Source organism: Spea bombifrons, chromosome 10 (assembly GCF_027358695.1).
Source record: "Spea bombifrons isolate aSpeBom1 chromosome 10, aSpeBom1.2.pri, whole genome shotgun sequence".
In the NCBI taxonomy this organism is placed as follows: Eukaryota; Metazoa; Chordata; class Amphibia; order Anura; family Pelobatidae; genus Spea; species Spea bombifrons.
In genome coordinates, this window is record NC_071096.1 from 19,880,449 (window position 1) to 19,903,668 (window position 23,220).

The window sequence follows — 23,220 nt, forward strand, 5'->3', positions numbered from 1 at the left end:
ATATATATATATATATATTGTCAGCAGGGTCTAATATTATTATATAATGTCAGCAGGGGCTAATATTAAAGAATGAGGAATAACTGCCAGTTTAGCTGTTATTTTGAAATCATATTTCAATCACGGTCTTTACTTCAAAGAGATAAGTACATATTATATAGTTAAAAATGCATGTATAACTTGTATATATATATATATATATATAGTGTGTATATATATATATATTGTATGTGTACTTTGGTCCCTGGCCCCCCATGTGCCCCCCTAAATATGAAAGCTGGAGACGCCACTGCTAAGCAGTGGGTTTGTACGGAAATGATCGCTGGGGTTGTCCCGGTCCCTACAGTGGCAGGCTCGTCACAGTTGCGACCCCTGCGACCACGGTTGCTGCTAGCTCAAGGGGCAGGTGTGACTGGGCCCAGGGCAGCTGCCTTTTTTGCCTCGCTTTAAAAGTAGCCCTACAGGAGGCCAGGAGGATGCCCGTCGGTCCACTGTTTTGCTGAACACCTCTACAACAATCAATATTAATAAAACAAAAGCAAAGGCTCCTAGAAGTACAAACCCATGTCATAAGCTGTGGCAGTTTCTCAGTAAGTTACGTACACGTCAAAGAAAAACAGAAGGAGAGTCTGAAATCTTATGCTAAATAGAGTTAAATGTACATTTAATACGTACGCTTATACATGCAACTATAATGCATAGTTGCTGTAAAGCTATGTATCAGAAATAATACAAATATACTGTATATTACTATATGCTAGACAACAAAGAGCTATAGCACTGGAATAAAACAAAAATCTTGGGTTTCTTTACAATAGTTTTTATTTAGTTGAAATCAGAATAAATAGATTGTTCCATCCACGTTTTCACTTTGTAAACAGTAGAAAAACTTGTAATCATGTTCTTTGGCCTGCCATTGTTTAGTTTGGCACACAGAAAGGGACCCATCTATCTTTTTAAAAAGTGGAAATCATCGCTTGAAAAGTAAGACTGGCCTTCCCCTAAATATCCCATTCCCTCACTCAGTTCTGAATAATCTGAAGAAAATGTACTAAAACAGAAAAGACATATTCCCGGAATTGTTCTAATAGCAGATTGAGTCCCCTGTAGAAGTGATTTCTTTAATACTCCTTCCTCATTCCACCCATTTTTGTTTTAAAGGAAGCTGGGATCCCTTGTACTCCCACTCAGAACATGCTGGGAATAGCCTCTGGTTTTGTTCTGCATGCAGACAAAGCAGAACTTTGGATGTATTCTCCTGGATGACCTGTGTCCTGGAAATCAATGAAAATAAACTAGTTAAAGATAAGCTATCATTGTCAACACTATATCACCTTGTTTAATCATTTTAACAGAATAGGCAATTAATATATCAAAACAACTACCAAATTAAATCACGGGGAAATACTCCCCCTAGAACCCCCACCCCAGAAATAGCATAAGGTTTAGGTGGTGATCTTAGGGTAACAATATTGATAAGTTGAATAATATTTTTGTGTTTTTTTTTCTCCAAAAACATATTCAAGTATATAACCATCTAGCATCATCCAAGAGAAACCAGATGTAATCCGCTGCTTTGCAGGTTTAGCCTTAATCATTCTAGCTGATGTTGCGCTACAAAATCAATCATTCCCAGCTAGCTGGTTAAACGGTTTGTTAACATTGCCAATATGTATTAAATTTTTTTAGCATAACATTTTCTCAACATACAACTTTATAAGCTAATATTTGTTTCTTGTGAATGATGCACATAAGTATCATCTCACTGTGTGAAGTTCTCTGTAATCTGGTAGAAACCCTACTGTAAGAGTGAACCAACAGAGAATCTACAAACCCAATATAATTTAGCGTACTTTCATGTCTCAACTGTTGAAACATTGACAGCCTCAAGGAGTAATTTCAGAGATCCGCCCAACAGAGAGTTTCTATCACCCTGTCAAGATGTAATTTTATACATTTAGAATGTAAGCTCGTTTGAGCAAGGCCCTCCTTAGCCCTTTATTCTGTAAGCCGAATTGTCATGATATATACTACTTGTTATGTCCTGTTTACTCATTGTACAGCACTGCAGGATATGATGGCCCTATATAAAACAAAAAATAATAATAATAAAGTGTTACAGCTGTCCTTTTAAATGAAATATTTTGTGTTGTCACCCACCATCATTGTGACGGTGTCCTGAAGAATGGTGCAGAATGTTTGTGCGCCTTCCACTTACGCTTGTCCCATTGACAGAGTAGCAGCATCTTAAAGGTGCGCCTAAAAGAGCGGTTGCAGAGTGCATAGCACATTGGGTTAACAGTACTATTAACATAACACAGCCAGTAACCCAAGTCCCACAATCTTTTTGGGATGCATTCCTTACAGAACGTGGACACAAGCACCATTATATTGTATGGAGTCCAAGTCAAAATAAAAGCAAGCAAAATAGCACTCAATGTCTTTGCTGCCTTCTTTTCTTTGATGAGTGAGTTGCTTTTCCTCTTCCCATGTCGAGTCTTCCCAATTTTGCTTTTGATTGCTGTTGATGGCAAAGCAGATACTTGGGCTTTGGATGATTTTCTGGATAACTCTTGCTTTTCTCCATTGGGTTCTACCAAAACATCACCTCTCCCAAGGGTGTCATTAGAGCCACGTGAGCCAGTGGGTGTCCCTACAACAGAGCTGACCATGGGTAGTCGAATGACTGCTGAGCAAATGCTCTTCATTTCATATGGTCGTTCCTCTCCATCAGAAGACGATGATAGTGAGTCTGCAGAAGCTGCATCTTCCATTGTATTGCAGCTCCCATTGCTCCTATGTTCAGGATAGCTTCTAAGAGAAGGACTTGCAGCAAGTCGCCGAGGAAAACAGCATGTGCGTTTAACCCTTGGTGCAATCACCTGTGATCTGGACAACTTTTCTGATTCCCCTGCTCCACTGCTACTGCCACTTCTGACACTACTCAAAGCCAAGGGCCGCACAATTGTTTCTGATGCTGACCCTTGGAGACCTGCCAATTCTCTGCTACGATTTTCTGTTTCACGGTAAATCCTCCAGTAAAGTATGATCATAATGGTGACTGGTAAGTAGAAGGCAGCAATGGCTGTGCCAAAGGTGATTATAGGTTCTGAAAGGAACTGTATGTAACAATGATTTGGTTCCACTGTCCTCTCACCCACTATGTACTGCCAGCACAATATTGCAGGAGCCCACAGTATAAAAGAGACAAACCACGCCATGCCAATCATGATGGTAGCCCTTCTAGGTGTCCTCTTAGCCCTGTATGTTAGAGGTCGTGTTATTGAAAAGTAACGGTCAAAGCTGATAATGAGGAGGTTCATTACAGAGGCATTACTGGCGACATAATCCAGGGCCAGCCATAAATCACAAGATATGTTGCCAAGTGTCCAGCGCCTCATCACAATATAAGTGGTATAAAGATTCATTGATATTGCACCAATAATGAGGTCAGCACAAGCAAGACTTAACAAGAAGTAGTTGTTAACGGTCTTCAAGTCACTGTTTACTTTGAAGGCCAGAAGAACTAGTATATTCCCAATTACAGTGACCAGAGAAAGGATGCCAGTAGTGACAACAATGAGGACCACTTCCCAGATGGCATGGCCCCCTAAGGGGTCAATGTATGGGTCAGTTGTACCATTGTGGGTCAGCGGGGTCACAGTAGAAGTATTCATGGTCGGATACCACTTGGTTATCTCTAGTTGCCCACCATTATGTTGCAGGGCCAACATGAAACTGTGAAAGAAGGCAGGGGGTATTCCTTTCACCCCAATATTTGGAGGCTGTTATCCACCACAATACAAATCTGCAATAATAAGGAAAAGAAATGTAATCAGTGTGAGAAGTGGCATAGAGAACATCATATACAAGGCTATAAAAGAAACAAAAGCCTTTTTGGAGAACCTTGGCAAGTATCATTGGAATTTTGTTATACGGAAGATATGTAATGAATCCAAGATGAAAGCAGATGCCACAGTTAGAGTGGCATCTGAAAGTGATCATTTGTAATCTAGAATCACATTCTTTACACCAAGCCAGATATTTCTCTTCTAAGTTGTTTCCATTCATTTACTGATTTGGGTGATCTAACCTTTTTTTCACCGTTTGCCTCTCTTTCTTTCTCCCTTTGTTTTTCACCCTCCTCTTTCCTCTGCTACGTGTGTCTCTGTAATCTGTAACTAAACAAAGCTAGATTTATGATCTCTGTTGTTTGATTGTTGGAGGAAGGAGCTGTGTTGGTGAAGGAGGAGACCCCCCCCCACCACACACACACACACACACAAGGGGAGAAAGAAGTGGTTGGACAGGTTTATGGTTTTAACAAGTAAAATGAATTAAATAAGAAGGAAGTAAGAAAACAAAAACATGAGACCTTAAATACAGAGCCAAAATGCTGAGAAAACACCATATGTTACCAGAAGCACACCTGGCGTAATAGAACATCGACTGTATCACACTCTACTGCTTCATTTAAGGCTTTTCAGTTTCATTATGTTAGGCACTGTTTATATCCCAATATACAATCCCCTTCTTGCTACTTCACATAACCTCTCTCTATAACTCCTCCTGTGCTTCATATACTGTCTCCCTATAAATCATTTTGTCACTCCATAGAAGTACTCATTACTTCTCCCATTGTTCCACCTAACGTTCTATATATAACTACTTCATCCATATAACTCCTCTTCTTGTCCCATAACTATTTTAATTGTTCTACATAACAACTTCCTTCTATATAACTCCTCCTAGTGCCCCATATACTCCTTCCTATAAAACATTAGTTTTTTTCATATAACTATTCTTTATCAGATTGTACTGCTATAGATAATTGCTTACATGTAAAACAAATCTCATTATGCTTTATACACATAGTCGATTTTGCTTGTTTATAATACACATAATTCTTATCTATAATGTTTTGTATGATTACCCTGTATGCAAGCATAGTTAAAACGACTTGGACAAGAAGGGGTTACCTAGTACTTTACTGAGCTTTAGTTATTCCTCCACTCCCATCGCCTCTGTGGGTAAACAGGTGATCTTGGGGCAAACAGTGATAGGAGGCAGGTGTACATGCACCTTCTGTAACTACAACACTCAGCTACAGAGCATTGCATCACTTAACCCCACATCAATTGCAACCTTACACAATAGCAATTGTTGAACTTGAACTATTCTTTTTTGTACCTCAATTAACCATTGCACAAATTGTCATATTACTATAAAGATAGAAAGTATATGACTTAACACCTATCTGACCAGACACTGTCAAATGTCATAATTTGAATGTATGTATTATTATATTATAACACAAAATACAGTGTTCATTGAGCAATGTTAACAGTTAAATTACAAAAAACAAGATCAGCCATTTATTAGCACTGATTTTGTAATAATTAGTGTTGATCATAGTGAGGGGCCCATTGATCACACACTAGAATTAAATGCTCCCCTGCAGTATGGGTGGTGTATATTTGACTAATTGGTTCTCTTCCATGAGTCTATAAATCCTCCATACAGCAGGGCAGCACTGTATCTGGGCTTGCCAGCAATATGTAAAAATTATACGTGTCCTGGAAAACATGGCTGATGTGTCACCCTAACATACACACAAACGCACACATACAGATAGAGCAAAGACGGGGAGCACACCAAGAATTTGTTAAAAAAATTGCTATATTTTAAATTAACATTTAAGTTTTTTTGTACCATCAATATATTACCGTATTTGCTCGATTATAAGACAAGGTTTTTTTCAGAGCAAATGCTCTGAAAAATACCCCTCGTCTTATAATCGGGGTCGTCTTATAATCAGACCTCAAATAGGTCTGACAATGAGACGACTAAGATCCAGATCCCTCGCAGCTGCAGGGGACCTGGATCCTCCTGTCTTACCCCCCCCCCGCCCCACTTACCGGTGCTTCTGAGTCCCCGGTGTGTAGCCGGAGCAGCGTGTAGATGTCTATGCGATTCGCATAGACAACTTACACTGCAGCCGGAAGGAGGTGTGGCTAGCAGCGGGGGTTGTCTGCGTCCATCGTGCAGACCTTCCCCGGCTGTCAGGGGGCACCGGCGGGGGGAATTCTCTCTGACAGACGGGGAAGGTCTGCGCGATGGACGCAGACAACCCCCACTACTAGCCACACCTCCTTCCGGCTGCAGCGTAAGTTGTCTAGGCGAATCGCGTAGACATCTACACGCTGCCCGGCTGCATGACAGGGGAGTCAGAAGCACCGGTAAGTTTGGGGGGGGGGTTAAATGGGGGGTATAAGGCATTTCTGGAGGCAGAGTGTTCTATGAAATGCCTTTTAACCCCCTTAATGCCACTCTGCCTCCAGAAATGCCTTAAACCTCCCTATATGCCACTCTGCCCCATAATATGCCTTTTAACCCCCTTAATGCCAGAGTGACATATAGGGGTATAAGGCATTTCTGGAGGCAGAGTGGCACATAGGGGGTCAAAAGGCATATCATGGGGCACAGTGGCATATAGGGTTAAAAGGAATATCATGGGGCACAGTGGCATATAGGGGGTATAAGGCATTTCTGGGGCAGATGTGCATAACTGGGGGAGGCAGGTTGGAAAATAGAAGGAAATCATAGCTTTAAAAATAATAGTTTACATGAATTAACATTTATTGGTAAAACTTTTTTCCTATAGGGTCGTCTTACATTCAGGCTTTTTCTTTTTTTCCTAAATTAATATTCAGATTTGGGGGGGTCGTCTTATAATCAGGGTCGTCTTATAATCGAGCAAATACGGTACTTGTGCACTCTCCTTCTTTGCTCCTATTTGGGATGGATCATGCACCCAAGTAAAGTTAATGTGTCAGTTGCCTGTTATGTAAAAGCTTCCAGTTTATGAGGGTATCATGCCAAAGTACCTTCTGGGGTAATTTTCCAAAGCAAAGCATACACAACCACTTAATTGAATGGCTGTGTAAAAAAAGGTATAAGACTAGCTCAACCGAGAATGGAAAGCATCTTAATATCCTATCCTACAGCATGTCCCTGTTTCATTTGGGCTGTTCTTCAGCCTCACATGAACTTCATTTTCATGTTTGCTCACTGATTTCCTCTGAGCATTCAGGTCTTTTGCTTTCTGATTAATTTTTATAGCCTGGTCAGAAGACAACAATGCCCTTCAACTGTAACCCTCACTAGTGAAAATTATCACTGGCATTTTCTATTGATTGTTTAATAGGCCAGATTTTATTTTGCTACTTGCCACATCTCTGATGGCCTAAGGTGTCAAATACTGATTCTCAAAGAAATCATTTTACTCGGGTCTTAAATGTAAGTCACCAGAATTTAAGAGGCTCAACACTGACATTGGACAGAGCCACACATTGTGACCCACACTGGAACTTCTTTTTCTGAAGGCAATGTACTGCTAAATTACACTCAGAGGTCAGCAATAGAGTTGTGGAGTTATAGCATTGTGGTTCAATGAAGAAGTACATAGTCTCTTACAAAAAAGGGGTTAAGTGCCACTGCTATTTTACTACATGGCACAATTATGCCAGTATGTATCTTGTTTTACATGACTACTCATGTCAGCTCCAATAAAACATTTAGAGAGAGCAAGAGGAACACAGTGCAATCCAACACGGGGACAGACGTAATGTTCCTTTATGTCTGAGTCACTAAACCACCCTCCACTTGGAGATATAGACTTCTGTCTCTTCGTGTCACTGTCTCCCTGCTCCCTGTTCCTTATGTCACCGTGTAGAGGCAAGAACAGGTTCCTGACATTCGTCTGTCTATGTCACTTCATTATCCTGCTATGCTAAGGTCAGGTTCCCAGCTCTCTCTTGTCTGCATTTCTATGTCACACTCTCCCTGTAACAACTTCAAATGGGTTAAGACATCCAACTTCCCACACTAACTCATATCCATAACTTATTAATGAACATTTCAGTTCACATCAGCCTTCGCTAGCTGCACTATATAATAACTCCATACTTCCAGACGTTATACGCTAAAGCAGTGACTTATCAACGTATCCTGAGAATACGCATTTCTACAACATCTGCCCGAGTATCGTAATGGCTCGTTCATAATTCAGGACCAGCATACTTTTTTGAACACCCCGATTCATCTGTTTGGCTAGTAGAAAATAACATAGTCTTATCAACTATGGAAAAATATAACATAGTTGACATTATATGCAAAAACGACCTATTTAAAATCTTAATTGCCATAAAATATTAAGAAGAAATACATTTTTTAAACTGTGCCGAAAGCATGTAATAAGAGAGGTTGGGAAAAGAAGGAAATGTTTTCACTTAAATCAGCCTGGCTCAAAAATCTTCAGGGTGAGGTCACTACAAAATGAGAGATTACCAAAAAGATATCTTTCCATTTTAAGTGTTGATCAAGAATGTGTGTGGCAATGTGTGACTGTTGATCTGCTGCGATACAAACCCTAATATGCTTACCCAGATACCAAAATTTTATTACACCACAGGGAGGAGATAAGAACCGATAGAAATCAGACCATTCAAATAAAGCAAACTAAGCAATTGCTTCCCTAGTCTTAGCATTCAAGCAGTGGCCAGTGGATCTTGCCTAGCAGGCCCATAGTGATGAATAGAAGGACAAGATTGAACCATCTGTCATTCAGGCATACCAACATGGGCACATATGAACCTGTCACTGTGCACAACAACAGGCTAGTGGCTATGTAGTTGCCTAGTTTTGTTAATTGTGAGGAAATGATCTATGCCTTTACTAGTAAAGATTTCTACAATGCCTTACTTTAGAGTACAATACATTCTAAAGATGCTTAGCACCAAAATACAATCTTCTTTGTAGGCTAATGATGCTTCACACCAACATACGATGTCATTCTTACTCTGCATCACTAGGCAAGAAGGTGCCATATTGTACAGTTTTATGCTCCTTCTGTGGAAAATAATCTGTGGGGACTGACTTGCATAGGCGTGTGTATCACTTCTTCCTCCCCTAGACAATCATGTTTAGGTTTCCCTTTTAGTTAGGCAAGCTCAATGTAGAGGGTAGCAAAAATACTGGTGCAGGAAGAAGAAGGACGAGAGACTTGACCTTGTTCAATGTTATGCTTGTAGAAAGTGACAGCTTTCCAGCAACTTACAGCCACTAGGTTGCCAGGTAGCCCTAAGGGGAACATTACACATGTTAAGTGTATATGGCCCTGGATACTTTATTACGTGCCTCTCTTTTGGCTTCTGGTGAGCAGGCTAAAAATAAGTCTATAATATTACTGCCCTACAAAAGTAGTGCCCTAAAAAAATGGCCCAGGAGCCAATATGAAAAAACTCATACTTAAAAAAAGTGTACATACTCTAAATATCTAAATAGGGCACAACCAAATACTTTAAATACATACCTGGATACTATACACCTGTAGGCATTACATGTTCATCTTTGCTGTGTAATTGAACGGCAACTTCATTATTTCTTAAGTTTTCAGAACTATATTTCTGTTTCTATACCTGATTTCTCAAAAATTAACTTTAAATGAAAGGCAGTACTAAATGAAATGTTTTAGTGTATGTGACCCTGAAGACCTGGCTACATTATCAAGTTCTGGTTAAGAAGTTAAATATGTCTCTACTTTTAGTATATTTGCCCCTGAAGACCTGGCTACTGTATCAAGTTCTGGTTAAGAAGTTAAATATGCCTCTTCGATACCACTGCTCTGTGTTTTGCCCAAAGAAATTGGTCTGGAGCATACGTCAAGAAACCCTGACTATAGAGAACATACAGAAAATAGATATAAATTTAGCACAACATAATTCCTTGAAATACAAATTTTCATTGTTTCAAATGTATTCACTTAGGGCATGTTAGTGCTGACCTCACCCCTTTTCTATTACATCAGTATTGATGGCAGGGATTGCAGTAATAGGAGGGATAGCTAGCCTATAACGATTAGGCGCTACCCACTCCTCAGCAGTACTACCACAATTACCTGTGGCAGGGGACCCAGCATCATTCATTTCAATTGCGATTAAACCTAGTAGTCCTTGCTATCACACTGTCCTAGCTGAGGAACAACCCACTTGTTGTGGTGAGTGTAGTCATGTGCATCCTTATGAACATGAGCGGGGACCCAGTGATGGACGGTAGCAAGCGATTTAGTCTCAATTTTGGCTCACCTTTACCTATTTGAAAATATTGGCCATGTACCAGCTTGTCTAGCGACTTCAACTCAACTTCTATGCTTCTATGTGAAAGTGAGAAAACTGACAACTTTACATCTCAAGAATGACAAAGTTGGCCCTGCAAAAACTGTAGATTAAAATACTTTTTTAAGTATTACATGTCAGTAATCTCTCTGGAGGTGAGCTTGGGCCCATCCTGAGCTTGGTTAACAGTCAGTCATTGTGATTTGCCTCAGTCCGTCACACATCCAATTAAGTGCACTCCGATCAGTAACGTTTGAATCTTTAATACCTGTTTAAATTGCATTTAACTCATCTTGTTCAAAAAGAAGGTATGCAGGTATTGTGTTATTAGTAAATTTAGTAAAGAAGGACAACAGTGTATGGAGTATATTTTTTAAAAAAATACAAGCGTAATAGAAGGAGTTTTATAAATAGTTGCATGGAGCAGCAGGATGAGATGGAGGAAGTCATTTCATCAACTAAACCTTTAAGACCCTCCCTAAGGCTGTGCTGTTTATTAACTGACTCTGTGAGCAGTGACGTCCTTATAAAGTCAGTGCTGGCAGTATCTGTTTTATGAGGCTCCATCGTTTAGAATAGGAGGGAGCCATCATGGGTATCAGCCAAAATACCACCATGGTACTAGCAGCTAGGAAAGCCAGCGTCTTTTAACCCTTTATATACGTACTAGAAAAGAGAATAAAAACTTGATAGTCTAAGTGTTTATAGGGCAAGAAAGAGATTTAGTTTTGAGTTTCAGATCAGGGTACATTTGCACAGTTTTAGTTTTGAATGTATTGGGACACTTTAATTTATTGTTGCTTAATAATCAAAACATTTTTAGTTTTCTTTAAAAACTAACATTTGGCTTCTAAGCACACAATTTAAAGCCAACCTAATTTGTTTTTACAATAATAAATAGTTCAAGGTAAACTGCCAAATGTGATTTCTTTAAAGATCCAGTTCTCTGTTGTTGTTTTTTCAGAAATCAGACTGCCAGGGTCTCAAATATCCCTTAGTTTAATAGTGACATTCCCAAATCCATATTTCCATCTACTGGTGCCTCTATTTTCTAGGAATTAAGAATGTTTGGTGGATATCAAAGTATCATAGTGTTCTAGAGTCCCAATAATGTGCTTATACACAACAGAACATGTGTTTATAAACCATATTCTATAAATAAAATACTATATTATTCTTCTAAATATTTTAATCAATATTTTACATGAAAAGTTTCAGAAAACCCTGTCCCTACCCTCACCTCATGTCTGCACCTGTGATGTATTTAACTTCAGCTCTCACATTGGCCTAACCCCTAACCCAATATCAGATCCCAGCACACGACCTTCTAAGGATGCTCAGCACCGGACAGAAATAAGCTAAGGAGGCTGTGCCAAATTTACATGGTGTTAACAGGCCAGTTGGAGAGAACAGTGGCCTCTTTTTTAACTGGCTCATTCAGCCTGCTCATTCGATAGGGTGTCTGGCTCCCTGTTATGACCCCCTGGACCTGCCGTTTTAGGCCTACTAGGCTTAAGCCAGAATACACCACTAGTCTGCACACAACAAGGTATGAAAATGAAATATTAGTGTATTTGGTAACCTAACAATAAGTATGCTTTAAAAGAGTTATGCTGGCACTGTGCCATTTAAGCATATGCGCTGCATATGAACTTTGGAGGTTGTGCTGACTCGGTAGGGTCCTCCGTAGGGTTAGTGGACCAGTTGGGGAGATTTTCCTTTGAACTGGCCTGTTGGACATTGGTGCTACACAGAGCCTGATAGACCAAGGGGGCGATTGGCTCCCTACCACCCTAGGCCTAGTCAGCCTATGCCAGAATACTCCACTGGCTATTGCTGAAATCTTGGGCATCATTCATTTTTTAGATCTCAGCTATTTTCTATTATCTATTTGTTATCACTGTATGTATTGATTTGTTGTTGGGTATATTTACCTGTTGTACTTAACATATATGCTAATATTTAATTTTGTTATATTTAATTTCCACAAAAAAGTATAAATATGAATAACTTATGCATGGTATTAATTAAAACAATAATACAAGTGATAGAGGGTTTGCAGTGGTGAATTCATTTATTTTGTTATGTCAGAAGTCAGAGATTCACTTTAATGTAAGGTGATCTGTCTGCAAAACACATTCTGTAATTCTTCAAGGTGCGTCATCACTAAAATCAGATATTCAAACGAAATGTTGACAACATTGTGTTCAGTTTGGATGCACGTGCGCTCTGATTGGCTGTAACCATCTGGCAAATTAATTTCTTATTCAAAGAGCTGTGCATGACACATTGACCCAAGTTGTGTCCCCACATAGAAATACATCAATACGAATAAACAAAAATCTAAGAATACACCACAATTAATTTAGTCTTGCTCTAGTTACATTGCAAACAGTAGTGGTCAGCTAGTTATTTATCAAACACTGCTCATATACAAATATTTTACTATAAAAGCTTGAACAATTAAATAAAACATAATTATTGTTTGCCAGTAAATTAAATGCTACTGGTTCACCCTGGAGTCTGAGAATTTAAGGGGAAGGAATTTTCTGGTTCTAAAGTAGTCTTTTTTTAATTATTATTATAACCCACAAAAGGTTTGTTTGGATCCAGTTATCATGAGTAGCAAAGCCTGTGAGTCTGTGCGCATGCAATATTTCAGATTCTTTCATAACAATAGGGCCAGCACACCAACATTGTAAAAGTTAATACAGTGAGCGGTGGCGTCGCTACAGGGGGGCAATAATTGCCCCCCTAGGTTATTCCTTGCCCCCCCCTGTTGCCCCCCCCCGGCGAATTTGGAACCACATGTCCCGCCAATTTAGGGTGACCAAACGTCCCGGATTCCCGGGCAGTTTCAAGCCGGGACAACGCATCATTGTCCCGGATTGAGAGCTCTCCTTAGACATGGATCACTGCCAAACTTGCTCCACCCACCTCAGTGAACGGGGCTGGCATCACCCACGAAGGTGATTGAGCCTATTTCGGATCGACTGGGGTGGATTCTTAAAATGCCACCCCCGTTGATTTGAAATTGAATTGAGTCAGCCGGGGCCGCTCAATAACATTCGTGGGCGGCATCAGCGCGGCTCAATTACCTTTGTGGGCGGTGCCAACCCCGTTCAGTGAAGTGGGTGGAGAAAGTGGGCAGCGGGAAGTCAGCAGAGTGCACTGTGAGGGCTCGTGCCTTCAGTCAGGCAAGTTGACAAACTGGGGGCATGGTTGGCAGTGGGAGGCTGGGACAAAGATGGCTATGGGAAACTGGGGGCAAAGGCAAACTCTGTCCCCAGTTTCCCATAGGCATCTTTGTCACTAAATATCTCCCCATGGTCCCATTTTTTGTGACAAAGATGCCTATGAGAAACGGGGCAAAGGCAAACTCTGTCCCCAGTTTCCCATAGGCATATTTGTCACTAAATAGTTTCCCATATTCCCATGTTTAGTGACAAAGATGCCTATGGGAAACTGGGGGCAAAAGCAAACTCTGTCCCCAGTTTCCCATAGGCATCTTTGTCGCTAAATAGCTCCCCATGGTCCCATGTTTAGTGACAAAGATGCCTATGGGAAACTGGGGGCAAAGGCAAACTCTGTCCCCAGTCTCCCATAGGCATCTTTGTCACTAAATAGCTCCCCATGGTCCCATGCTTAGTGACAAAGATGCCTATGGGAAACATAGGCATCTTTGTCAAGGTCACAAATAATCTTGTGATGTGGTCCGCACTTTGACTGTGGGAATAAATCCTGACATGGAAGAACAAGATGTGATATAGCCCATAATATGTCTATAATCCACACATATTTGAGGACTTGATATAGTGTTTGTCTTTTTCAACCACAAGGTCATAACAGCCACTGCAGGTTACTTTATTTGAGACACAAGACTTACATCTACATTGCTGGGCAACATGCTTAAGAAATTAAACACAAACCAACACCCTGGGAGTGCAGTCAATATTCCACACAATGTCACATAAACAACATAGCTACAAGGGCAGCCAGAACAGGTCCAGGCAATGAACACCAATGCCTTAACCAAACAGCCTTGAATGGAATTTGAAAGAAATGTCAGAGAACCATTTTTCTTTCTGATAACTCTAGATTGGAATCTCAAACATCATGTGATTGTAAGGGATATGCACAACAAATAAACAGCTTAACTCATACCGTCTTATCCTAATAAATAAAGACACTGACAACTGACTTGGAGAAACAGGCCGTGGTCTTTTATTTGGTTTTACATTGTAACAACAACCAATTACTTAATTTCAACATAAACATTGTAAACCATAAAGCACTCTTGGCCCAAGCCCCAGAGTGCAACCATACTTAAATACTCAAAGACCATCCGCCCTAAAGCCAGGATAGCCCAAAACCACTGGTTCACCCTTCAGAAGAAAAAAGGGCAACCTTAACCCCAATAAAAGCCACGACAGATTTTTTTTTTTTTTTTAAAACTTTTTGGGTGGGAGGGCGGGCGCCTCAGAAGAAGTTCTTCCATCTTCGTACCCTTGGCTCTCCCGCTAAGCTGCCGCTCACCAGACGCTACAGAGAGGTCAGTGCAGTCAGCTAGCGGTTCGCCGCAGGTGTGAAACAAACGCACCTCAGCAGGTCTATTTATAGGGCAAAATCCCGCCCTTAGCGCAGCGCGAGCGCAGCGCGAGCCCAGCGCGAGATACCACTTTACCTCATATCAAAAAAGCGCGGTTAAACTAAGTGGCTCGAGACACCCACGAGCGCAAAAGGGCGCGGCCAACTAAGCGGCGCGAGCGCATCTAGCAGCTTCTACACATTTTTTTTTTTTTTTACTTATGTAACCTCAACCCTAACCTGTTATATAACCCTGACCTTTACTTGACCCCTCTATCCCCACAACCACATGCCGCCCTGACTGCTAAATAGAGTCAGGGCTTTTCAATTCTATAATATTGTTAAACATTGCTAAAATATTCAGGCAGATACGTGATTTAAAATTTTGTCTTATTATATAATTTTCTGTAACAATATGTTTCAAATATGAAATTAGAGATGTTATTATAGTTTGTTCAATTCAGGTACTCAAATCCCTTAAGCACGTATGCGGATGATGTCAAGTTTGACTAGCAGGACATACATTTGCAACTACAAACCCCTTTATCACATTAGGCTAAATCTCCTCTATGGCATGGTAACATGCCTGGGAACTTTACCCAGAGTCTTCCACGTTTCACCTGAAGACTCTGGGTAAAGAGGAGGTTCTCGGGGTCACTACAGGGAATCTCTAATTGCAGCATTGCGGCATGGGACCACCTGGCGTCAGCGAGACCGCCCGCAAGGGTGCAAGGGTGGGCTTTGGGTATTGGAGCCAGAAAGTTGTCAGGTATGCGTGGCACATTTAAAGTCCCCCCACAGTGCACCTAGAACATTTGTATGCCAGTTACATCCATAGTATGCTACAGGGCCTGAAACCTACTTGTACAATAGTAGCAATAGCCAAATGGCATTTAAGTATTATCCTCTAGTGCCCTCCTAGGAACCATTTGGGCCGTTAAGTCTGCCTATTTTTTCCTGCTGTAAGAGCTCAAAACTTAATCAGTCCTTGCTCTCATCTTAGGTTCGTGTTAAGTGAACTCTTGGACAGATGAACACAATTCTCTTTGGCATCAACCAATACTTTGTCATAATCTACTTGTCTTACTGACTCAAACTTTTCATGATGGTTTCCTACCTGTTTTTCATTTCCCCAGTTTCCTGAAATGCACTGCTAGCCCCTTTCCTAATAACAACCCCACTGTAATCCACATCTCACTTTCTCTTATCACCCCATTAATTCACATTTACTTTTTTCTCTTCTTAAAACTTTACTTAACTTTAACTCTAAGGTAGGGTATCCCCACTAATCATTTCTTATCTGTCTTCAGACGTCTTCTCCCACCACCATATTGTGCCTCAATTCTCAATCACCCCCTTTTATCTGACCACCACCCTCTAACATGCACCCTAACCACACCTTCCACCCTGTCTATGCCAAAAAGACCCTAACAAACTTGTAGAAACCGGCATGTCTTTAATCTACTACAATTAACATCATTCTACCACTTATTTCCAACATCTCAGCAATATGACACCTAAAGCCTTATGTTTTTGTTTTGTAGGCTTTGCACTAAGGTAAATAATTTATTTGCCATTCCTAGCAATTGGTCCAATGAAAAATATTTCCTTATATGTTTTGACTACCGTATGATATTGTATGAAGAGGAATGTCTACAATGTAGTCCTGAGGAAGCACTGGTGTATCTTTCTTAATTTTGGATGCACATTTTGGAGTAGATTAATTGCCTCTGTGCAAATTATAAATAACTCATGGTATTAAAGTAATTTGGAAATGTATCTCTAGTTCCCTTTTCCTAACTGATATTCTCTATCCTGACCCTCTTTTATTTTCTCTTCCCTTCCATTATTTTTATCTTAAATTCTCTGTGGTTCAGCTGACATCCTCAGCTCATATAAACAGATTCCTTATATACATACACACCTCCCTTAGAAAGCCTCTGTTCACTATATGCATACTTTGTCCTCTCATTGTAGTGTTAAAGCGTTTGGTCTAACTCTCAATCTCAGAAAATGGACACTAACTAAAAGAAAGAAACTGACCCAATATCACAAGATTAAAGCAATGAGGAGCTGTGTGGTTTGAAATACACCACTTAGCAATTGCTTGAGCACTGACAAAATAATTCATAATTCTGAAGCAGGCTTATGTGTTTAAAAATGGGCACTTAAAATCATAAATTCTCTTTCATACTATGAAGTATTTTGTAAGCATCCCATAAACTCTGTACTTAGTTGCAATCTGTGTCAATATCATTGCACATATTGCATATCATAATGCTGCTATATTATTTTAAGGTTGTTTAACAAAATGTCTTTGCACAGAAAAAAGTTTATTTAACATATGCGCACATTGACCAAAACAGTGTTTTTAATTTATTTTCCAGACTAATCTTATTTAATAATGGATTTTTCTTAGATGGTTTTATTTTCTATTTAATATACTTTAGATTGGGGTATAATTACTGCGGACAAAGTATATATGAAATTGGGTTAATCCATCCTATTTGACATAGATTAAAATATCCCACAGCCCAAAAGCTTATTTCCTTATTCACATATTTTTACTCATGATTTTATTTACGGTGTAAATATTTGTGCAGGTTTGCAAAAATAAACTGACACTACATTTACTTCTGAAAAAAAACTATAATTAAATGATTAAATACATAATATATACTATACTTCAGGAAATGAAATATTATGTTGTTGTGTTGTGTTTGTTCAATTCTGTCCTAGAGAAACTGTAAAGCATATCCAAACAATTATGGAAACAAAATACATAATACACATTAAAAATTAACAGACTATTTTGGATTACCCTAAGGGCTTTAGCCATAAACTGCTAATGTATAATAATTACCATACAGATTACACCAATCTTGTAAAAAGCATTCATCACTAACATGCATTTAAAACATATTTTCCAGTAGTACAAGCCATGACTGACTACACAATAAAAAGACAAGAAGGGTTAATCATACGTCTTTTGCACCCCAACAAATATATAATTTCCGTTATTGGTACAAACAACTGTTTATGGATGTTAATGTCATTTTTAATTTTAAGTTTAGTTCCATTTGAGTATTTTTTGATCCGTAAACCAATGCCTGTGGTTGGGGCCATGTTAAGGTTTAAAAGGCTATAGACAGAATTTAAATTAATTTAGAAATAAGTAAGAAAATTGATTCATAAAACATTCAGCTTAATATTGTTTTTGTGTTAGTACAGAGACATTAGATAAATGCTTACTATATGGAGAAAAGTATTGGGATGTCTGACCATTGCTGACAATATTTGTTTTGTTTTACACAATATTATTTCAAGATCTAAAATCCATTGCAACTGAAATCATCTAAAATCCATTGCAACTGAAATCACCCGATTGTCAGATTATTTTCTGAGACCATCTCTAGATTTGATTGCACAGCGAACTGTCAGCAGCCTGTCATCTTCACTGTCCCATTCTGTCACATCCAAGAACTCTGCTTCAGTTAGCAACACATCAAAAAAAATAGCAAAAAATATTAGGGATATTTTTTCTAATCATTTATGATCAAATACTTTCATCTGTGAAAATGTTTTCTTCTTTCTGTGTCATATTTAAATAATTTGCTAGAGAAAAACAATATGTGTATGGTGCTACACTAGTAATTGCTGCTATAATGTGTTACTAATTACTAATTATTTAGTATTTATGTTTTTAACCAAATTATATTTTTTTTTGCAAATCAGTCTGAAGCATTCTTGACAAAATGGCAGGTGCAGTGTAATGGATTAAATGTTAAAACCTTGCAACTGCTAACTGTGAATTTAGCACACTGTCTATTAATTAAGTGGCATAATTATGAAGCCGCAGCTACCATTTCCATACTACATTTGCAGGGGGTTAAGGCTACTTTGGGTCAATTACTGGGGTTCTAGACAAGGTCTAAACCGACCTTCTCTTATTCATTATTAGTGGTTAGTTCACAAAACTCCCAGGGCTGATATAAATTAACCTCTGACTTGAATGCTTTGTGTAATCTCAGGCATATTATAGGTAAATGAGAAAGGCACTTCAAGCACTTGTGACAAGCGGCCTTGAAGTAGGAGACTTTAACTGGAACATTTTTCCAACTTGTAACTTACATCTTGGCCCCTCAAGAGTTGCTAACGTTCAGATATTCACCAAAGTTCCACTGCCTGCTTTAAAATCCATAAAAAATATACATTTAGCCTCCTTATAAACCAAACAAATATACATAGCGTGTTCCACTTTCCACGCGACTCTATGAGATATTTGGAAGGTTAATATAATATGCAGCAATATGTAAATCCATAAAATAATAATTATAAAGTCCCAATTTACCCACCTACCTTTTGGTAGACCAGGCAAAGGGAGACATGGTCCAGACAGTTTGAAACATATAGTACCAAAGAAGAAGGCACCATTGTCATACATTTTAGTGGATTACATTTAACCCCTTAATGACAAAGCCCGTACATGTACGGGCTCAAAATGCATTGTTTTCAATGGGTTTAGGGACCGCCCATTGTCCTTAAGGGGTTAATGTCCATTCTGTGCTGTTGTTTTATACACCCTTATACACATCACTATGTCTGTCCTCTAATTTCACAGTTGGCTGGCTTGATACGGCCTATCAGGAAGCTTAGAGACTATTATGTAAAATATTTATTTTCATTTTAATATATACCAATATTTTAATATATTATATCATATTCATTTCTCCCACCCACAAAAACATTATGTGGAATTATGCAGAAACATACATGGGATTTACAAAAGAAAACACATACTGAATGCCCTTCTTAATTGAAAGTCTAGGACACAGAGATTTACTTTTTATAACATGAGACAGAGGACATATTTAAAAATAATCCTATCAAATAACCATGCTTAATAGAGAGTAGGAAATCCATAATTCCAGATGCCAACAACACTGTATCATCCTTGGGAAAAACATATAAAATGAAATATTTTTGTTGCATATTAAACATTTTAAACTATTGTGCCATTATGATCAGGTAATATATATTCAGATGATTTAAACTGAATGTTGTTAATAGTGAAATTTTAGACTGCTTACTTAGCAAAGACAGATACGTAGATTATGAAAGGCTGAAAAGAACCGTTTGGTCTACCTAAGGTTACTGTTTTTGAATCATGTTCTACTTACTAATTCTTTAGGGTAGCTTTATGCACATCACAAGATTTCATAAATTCCTTTCCTTTAGCAAAAGACAGTCATATATTTTAATTATAGTGATGCTTTAAGCTTGGTCACGGCCCAACCCTAGGAGTGTCTCTTTAAATACACCCCTTTAGTATAATTTAAAGTGATATTAACTGGTTGTGGGGCCTCTTCGCTCAAACAACCTTAAAATGATAAGACGATGTACTTAATATTTACTAACACTACTGGTAATGTGAAGTCCTATAACAAGAAACAATTTTTAAAAATTTCCTTTGGTTTCCTACATTTTATATTACACAGAACTGTCATTTTGTGTTACATTTAGCTGAGCAGACTTTTAAAATGAACTAAATATCTAAAAATGATATATTTGTGTGATTTCAACAACGTACATGTAAACCAGCTGAAAGCATACTTATAGTTGGTGAAATTAAAAAAATATTTAATATCACTGATTTTATTTAAGGATATTATGATTATCCCATGAAAGAAATTGGTTGGTGGGAATTATTAAAATGCAGAATATGTACAAAATTGAATTTGGCAAATACAGTACTTTTAACAAAAGAAAAAAAAACAAGTTGCTTTTTAAATAGAGGTTTTATCTTGACAAATAAAAACTGGGGACAGACGTCTAACCCAGGGAACTGTCGCCTGATAAGTGAAACATCAGGAGGCACTATATCATATATTATCAAGATTTGCTTTATAAATCAACAACAGAACATCCATCTTGTTTTGTAATACACCAGAGCTAGGTTTTATTTTAGAAATGCACAAAATGGGAGATCATTAATATTGCTTGGATCAACACTTTGCAAGCAAAACTATAACAAAAAAATGAAGAACTGGTTTATGTATAACTTGTGATAATAAGACTCATTATCTCAACTAGCGACTAAAAATACACTTTGGTTTCCAGCAACCCATTTTTCTGATATATTTAACCTGTAGAGTGCCAGTTACGTACGTGGGATGTAGCTGGCACAGAACAGCTAGAGTGCAAACTATGTACCACCAAACACTGCTAAACCTGATTCTGGAAAAAGAAATTGTAGCATAGTGGAAGCTCCAGATTGACACACTGGCTTCTACTGAACTAAAGCGAATGCTTCAGATTAATATAGTTGCTTTCTACAATGGTATTGTATAGTTAAAAAAAAACCACAATATCAAAGGGCATGTTTGGAAAAAGATCCATGATCCCAGCTAACAACTCCAAAGTGTGTGGAGTCACATTAATCCTTACATTTAAACCAAAATGTGCAAAAATGTAAAAAAAAAAACCCATACATTTGCATATGCAATAAGCTTTTGTTGATTTCAACGCTCATCAATCTCAGTGATTTAGAATAGGGAGTTGTAGTCCCCAAAAGTAACCATAGGAAACTGCAAACCCAGCACTCAACTTGGCTTAAGGTATGAAAAAGTTTCATTTACAATACTTATCTGTCTACAGAATTGCAAGAAAACATAAATGACATTTTCTGTATCACCCAAGGCTAGTATCCACACCCTAAAATAATTGTGCACTATGAGTTTAGAGATTTCTCCTAGACCTAAAACACCTCCTGGGCAGTTCAGTGACAAAGGCAAATGCAGCAGGAAGGTGAAGCATCTTATTTACTTACCAACCTCAGTTTACTATTTGTAGGAGAATCCAAGGTGGATAAGTGGTAACCAAAGTATATTGTGTGTGTCAGTAGCATACCTAGCGGGGGCGGGCAGTACGCCCCCTCATCGGGGGGTGCCGCTCATCAGGGGGGTGCCGCTCATCAGGGGGGTGCCGCTCATCAGGGGGGTGCCACCACGCCAGCACCCCTCCAGAGACGGACAGTAATGCCAACACCATCAATCCTGAATCTGAGACATAGGGTGTGTCTAAATATGGGGTTGTGGCATGGTGTGGTTTTTTTTCAATGTCTTAAGGCAGTAAGAAATAGACTTATGCACGGCAAGCAAAATCAATTCAGACAAAAGTTGAGGTCCTTTCTTTATTTAGAAATGACATCTAGGAGAGGTTCCCAAATGCGGAGGTCAATGACACCGTCTGGACTCACCTTTACCTACAACAGCACCATCGGTTTTGCACTGCAGGACCTCCTGCAACAGCAGTACTACACCAGTGGCCACATATCCTCTCATATTAGAAACAAGAACAAAAAACTGATCCAGGGCATTGAGACAAAAGACATGAAACAGACCAGGCCAGGTGAAGCCCTGGCAGACAGACACATTCAGTCACAAGACCAATCTTATATATATATATATATATATATATAATGCATGGTTTTGTCACCTATGTTTATTTATTCATTTAGAATAATATATGATATCATAGAAAGATAATCAAAATGTGTCCACAAATCAGAGGTTTGGCTGGTAGCGTAAATAGGCAACTGTCTTCAACTACTCAGAAACAGGTTTTAAATTTTGAACAACTGTGCGCAAAGCAAGCCCAGTAGAATGCCTAGTTTTGTCACCATTATTTATCATGAAGATTAAAAATAACATATGTTGAGAAAAATAGTACAAAATACTTTGTGTTGTCCACAAATTAGAGGTTTGGCCAAAACGGCTTGTAATGGCTGCTACATGAGGCAATGAATGGACGAATCTTAACTAAATTTTAGCAATTCGTTCTTGTCAGTGGTGCCGGGATCACCATTGTTTTCAGAGATTCATACAAACATATGAACCAGGCAATTTTCGTTAAAAACAAGTTTGTGCAAATCCGAATGCACAAGTCTACTGAGGAGTCTTAGGACAGGATCCTAGTACTTTGTTCTTCTTTGCAATGACTCAAGGTCTGCAACTGCAGTAAATTCCTGTTTACAATGTGTACTTATGTATAATACATATGTAAAACTTAGAGCAAACGCATTCTGGAAAATGTATGGAAGTATCATGTTTTTTTATGCATGTCTATTATACGCACCAGCTCAGCCTTTGAATTTGAAAACAAATTATGTAATATATACTCTATACTAATCTACAGTACTGATGCCTTGGTGGTTTGGTATTGCCACTGATGCCACGTGTTTGTAAATTAATTTAAAAATTGTAAAACGACAAACATGGTAGCCACTGCAAATAGTTTTGAATACCTGCTTACAAATATGGGATATGTTTCACTACTAGATTATTAATAGACAGGAATGTAAAAGCTATTTTATATCTGGAATATTTTACACACAGATGTCACCATACCTGATTCCTAAGATCATTGTAACAATTTATAGCTACAGTTAGAAACCTGT

The 23,220-nt window shown here is 38.7% G+C and overlaps 1 protein-coding gene across 1 annotated transcript in view; it reads right to left on the reverse strand.

Moving 5' to 3' along the window:
- Positions 1-793: 793 nt before the first annotated feature.
- The window catches only part of CHRM1 (cholinergic receptor muscarinic 1), a 50,155-nt gene continuing 27,728 nt past the window's right edge, over positions 794-23,220 (reverse strand). The window contains exons 2-3 of the mRNA XM_053448678.1: positions 2,161-3,808; positions 794-1,274 (exon numbers count right to left, since the gene is read on the reverse strand). Of these exons, the coding sequence (XP_053304653.1) occupies positions 2,163-3,734 (1,572 nt within the window). The 5' untranslated portion in view covers positions 3,735-3,808 and the 3' untranslated portion in view covers positions 794-1,274; positions 2,161-2,162. The remainder of the gene's footprint in view (positions 1,275-2,160; positions 3,809-23,220) is intronic.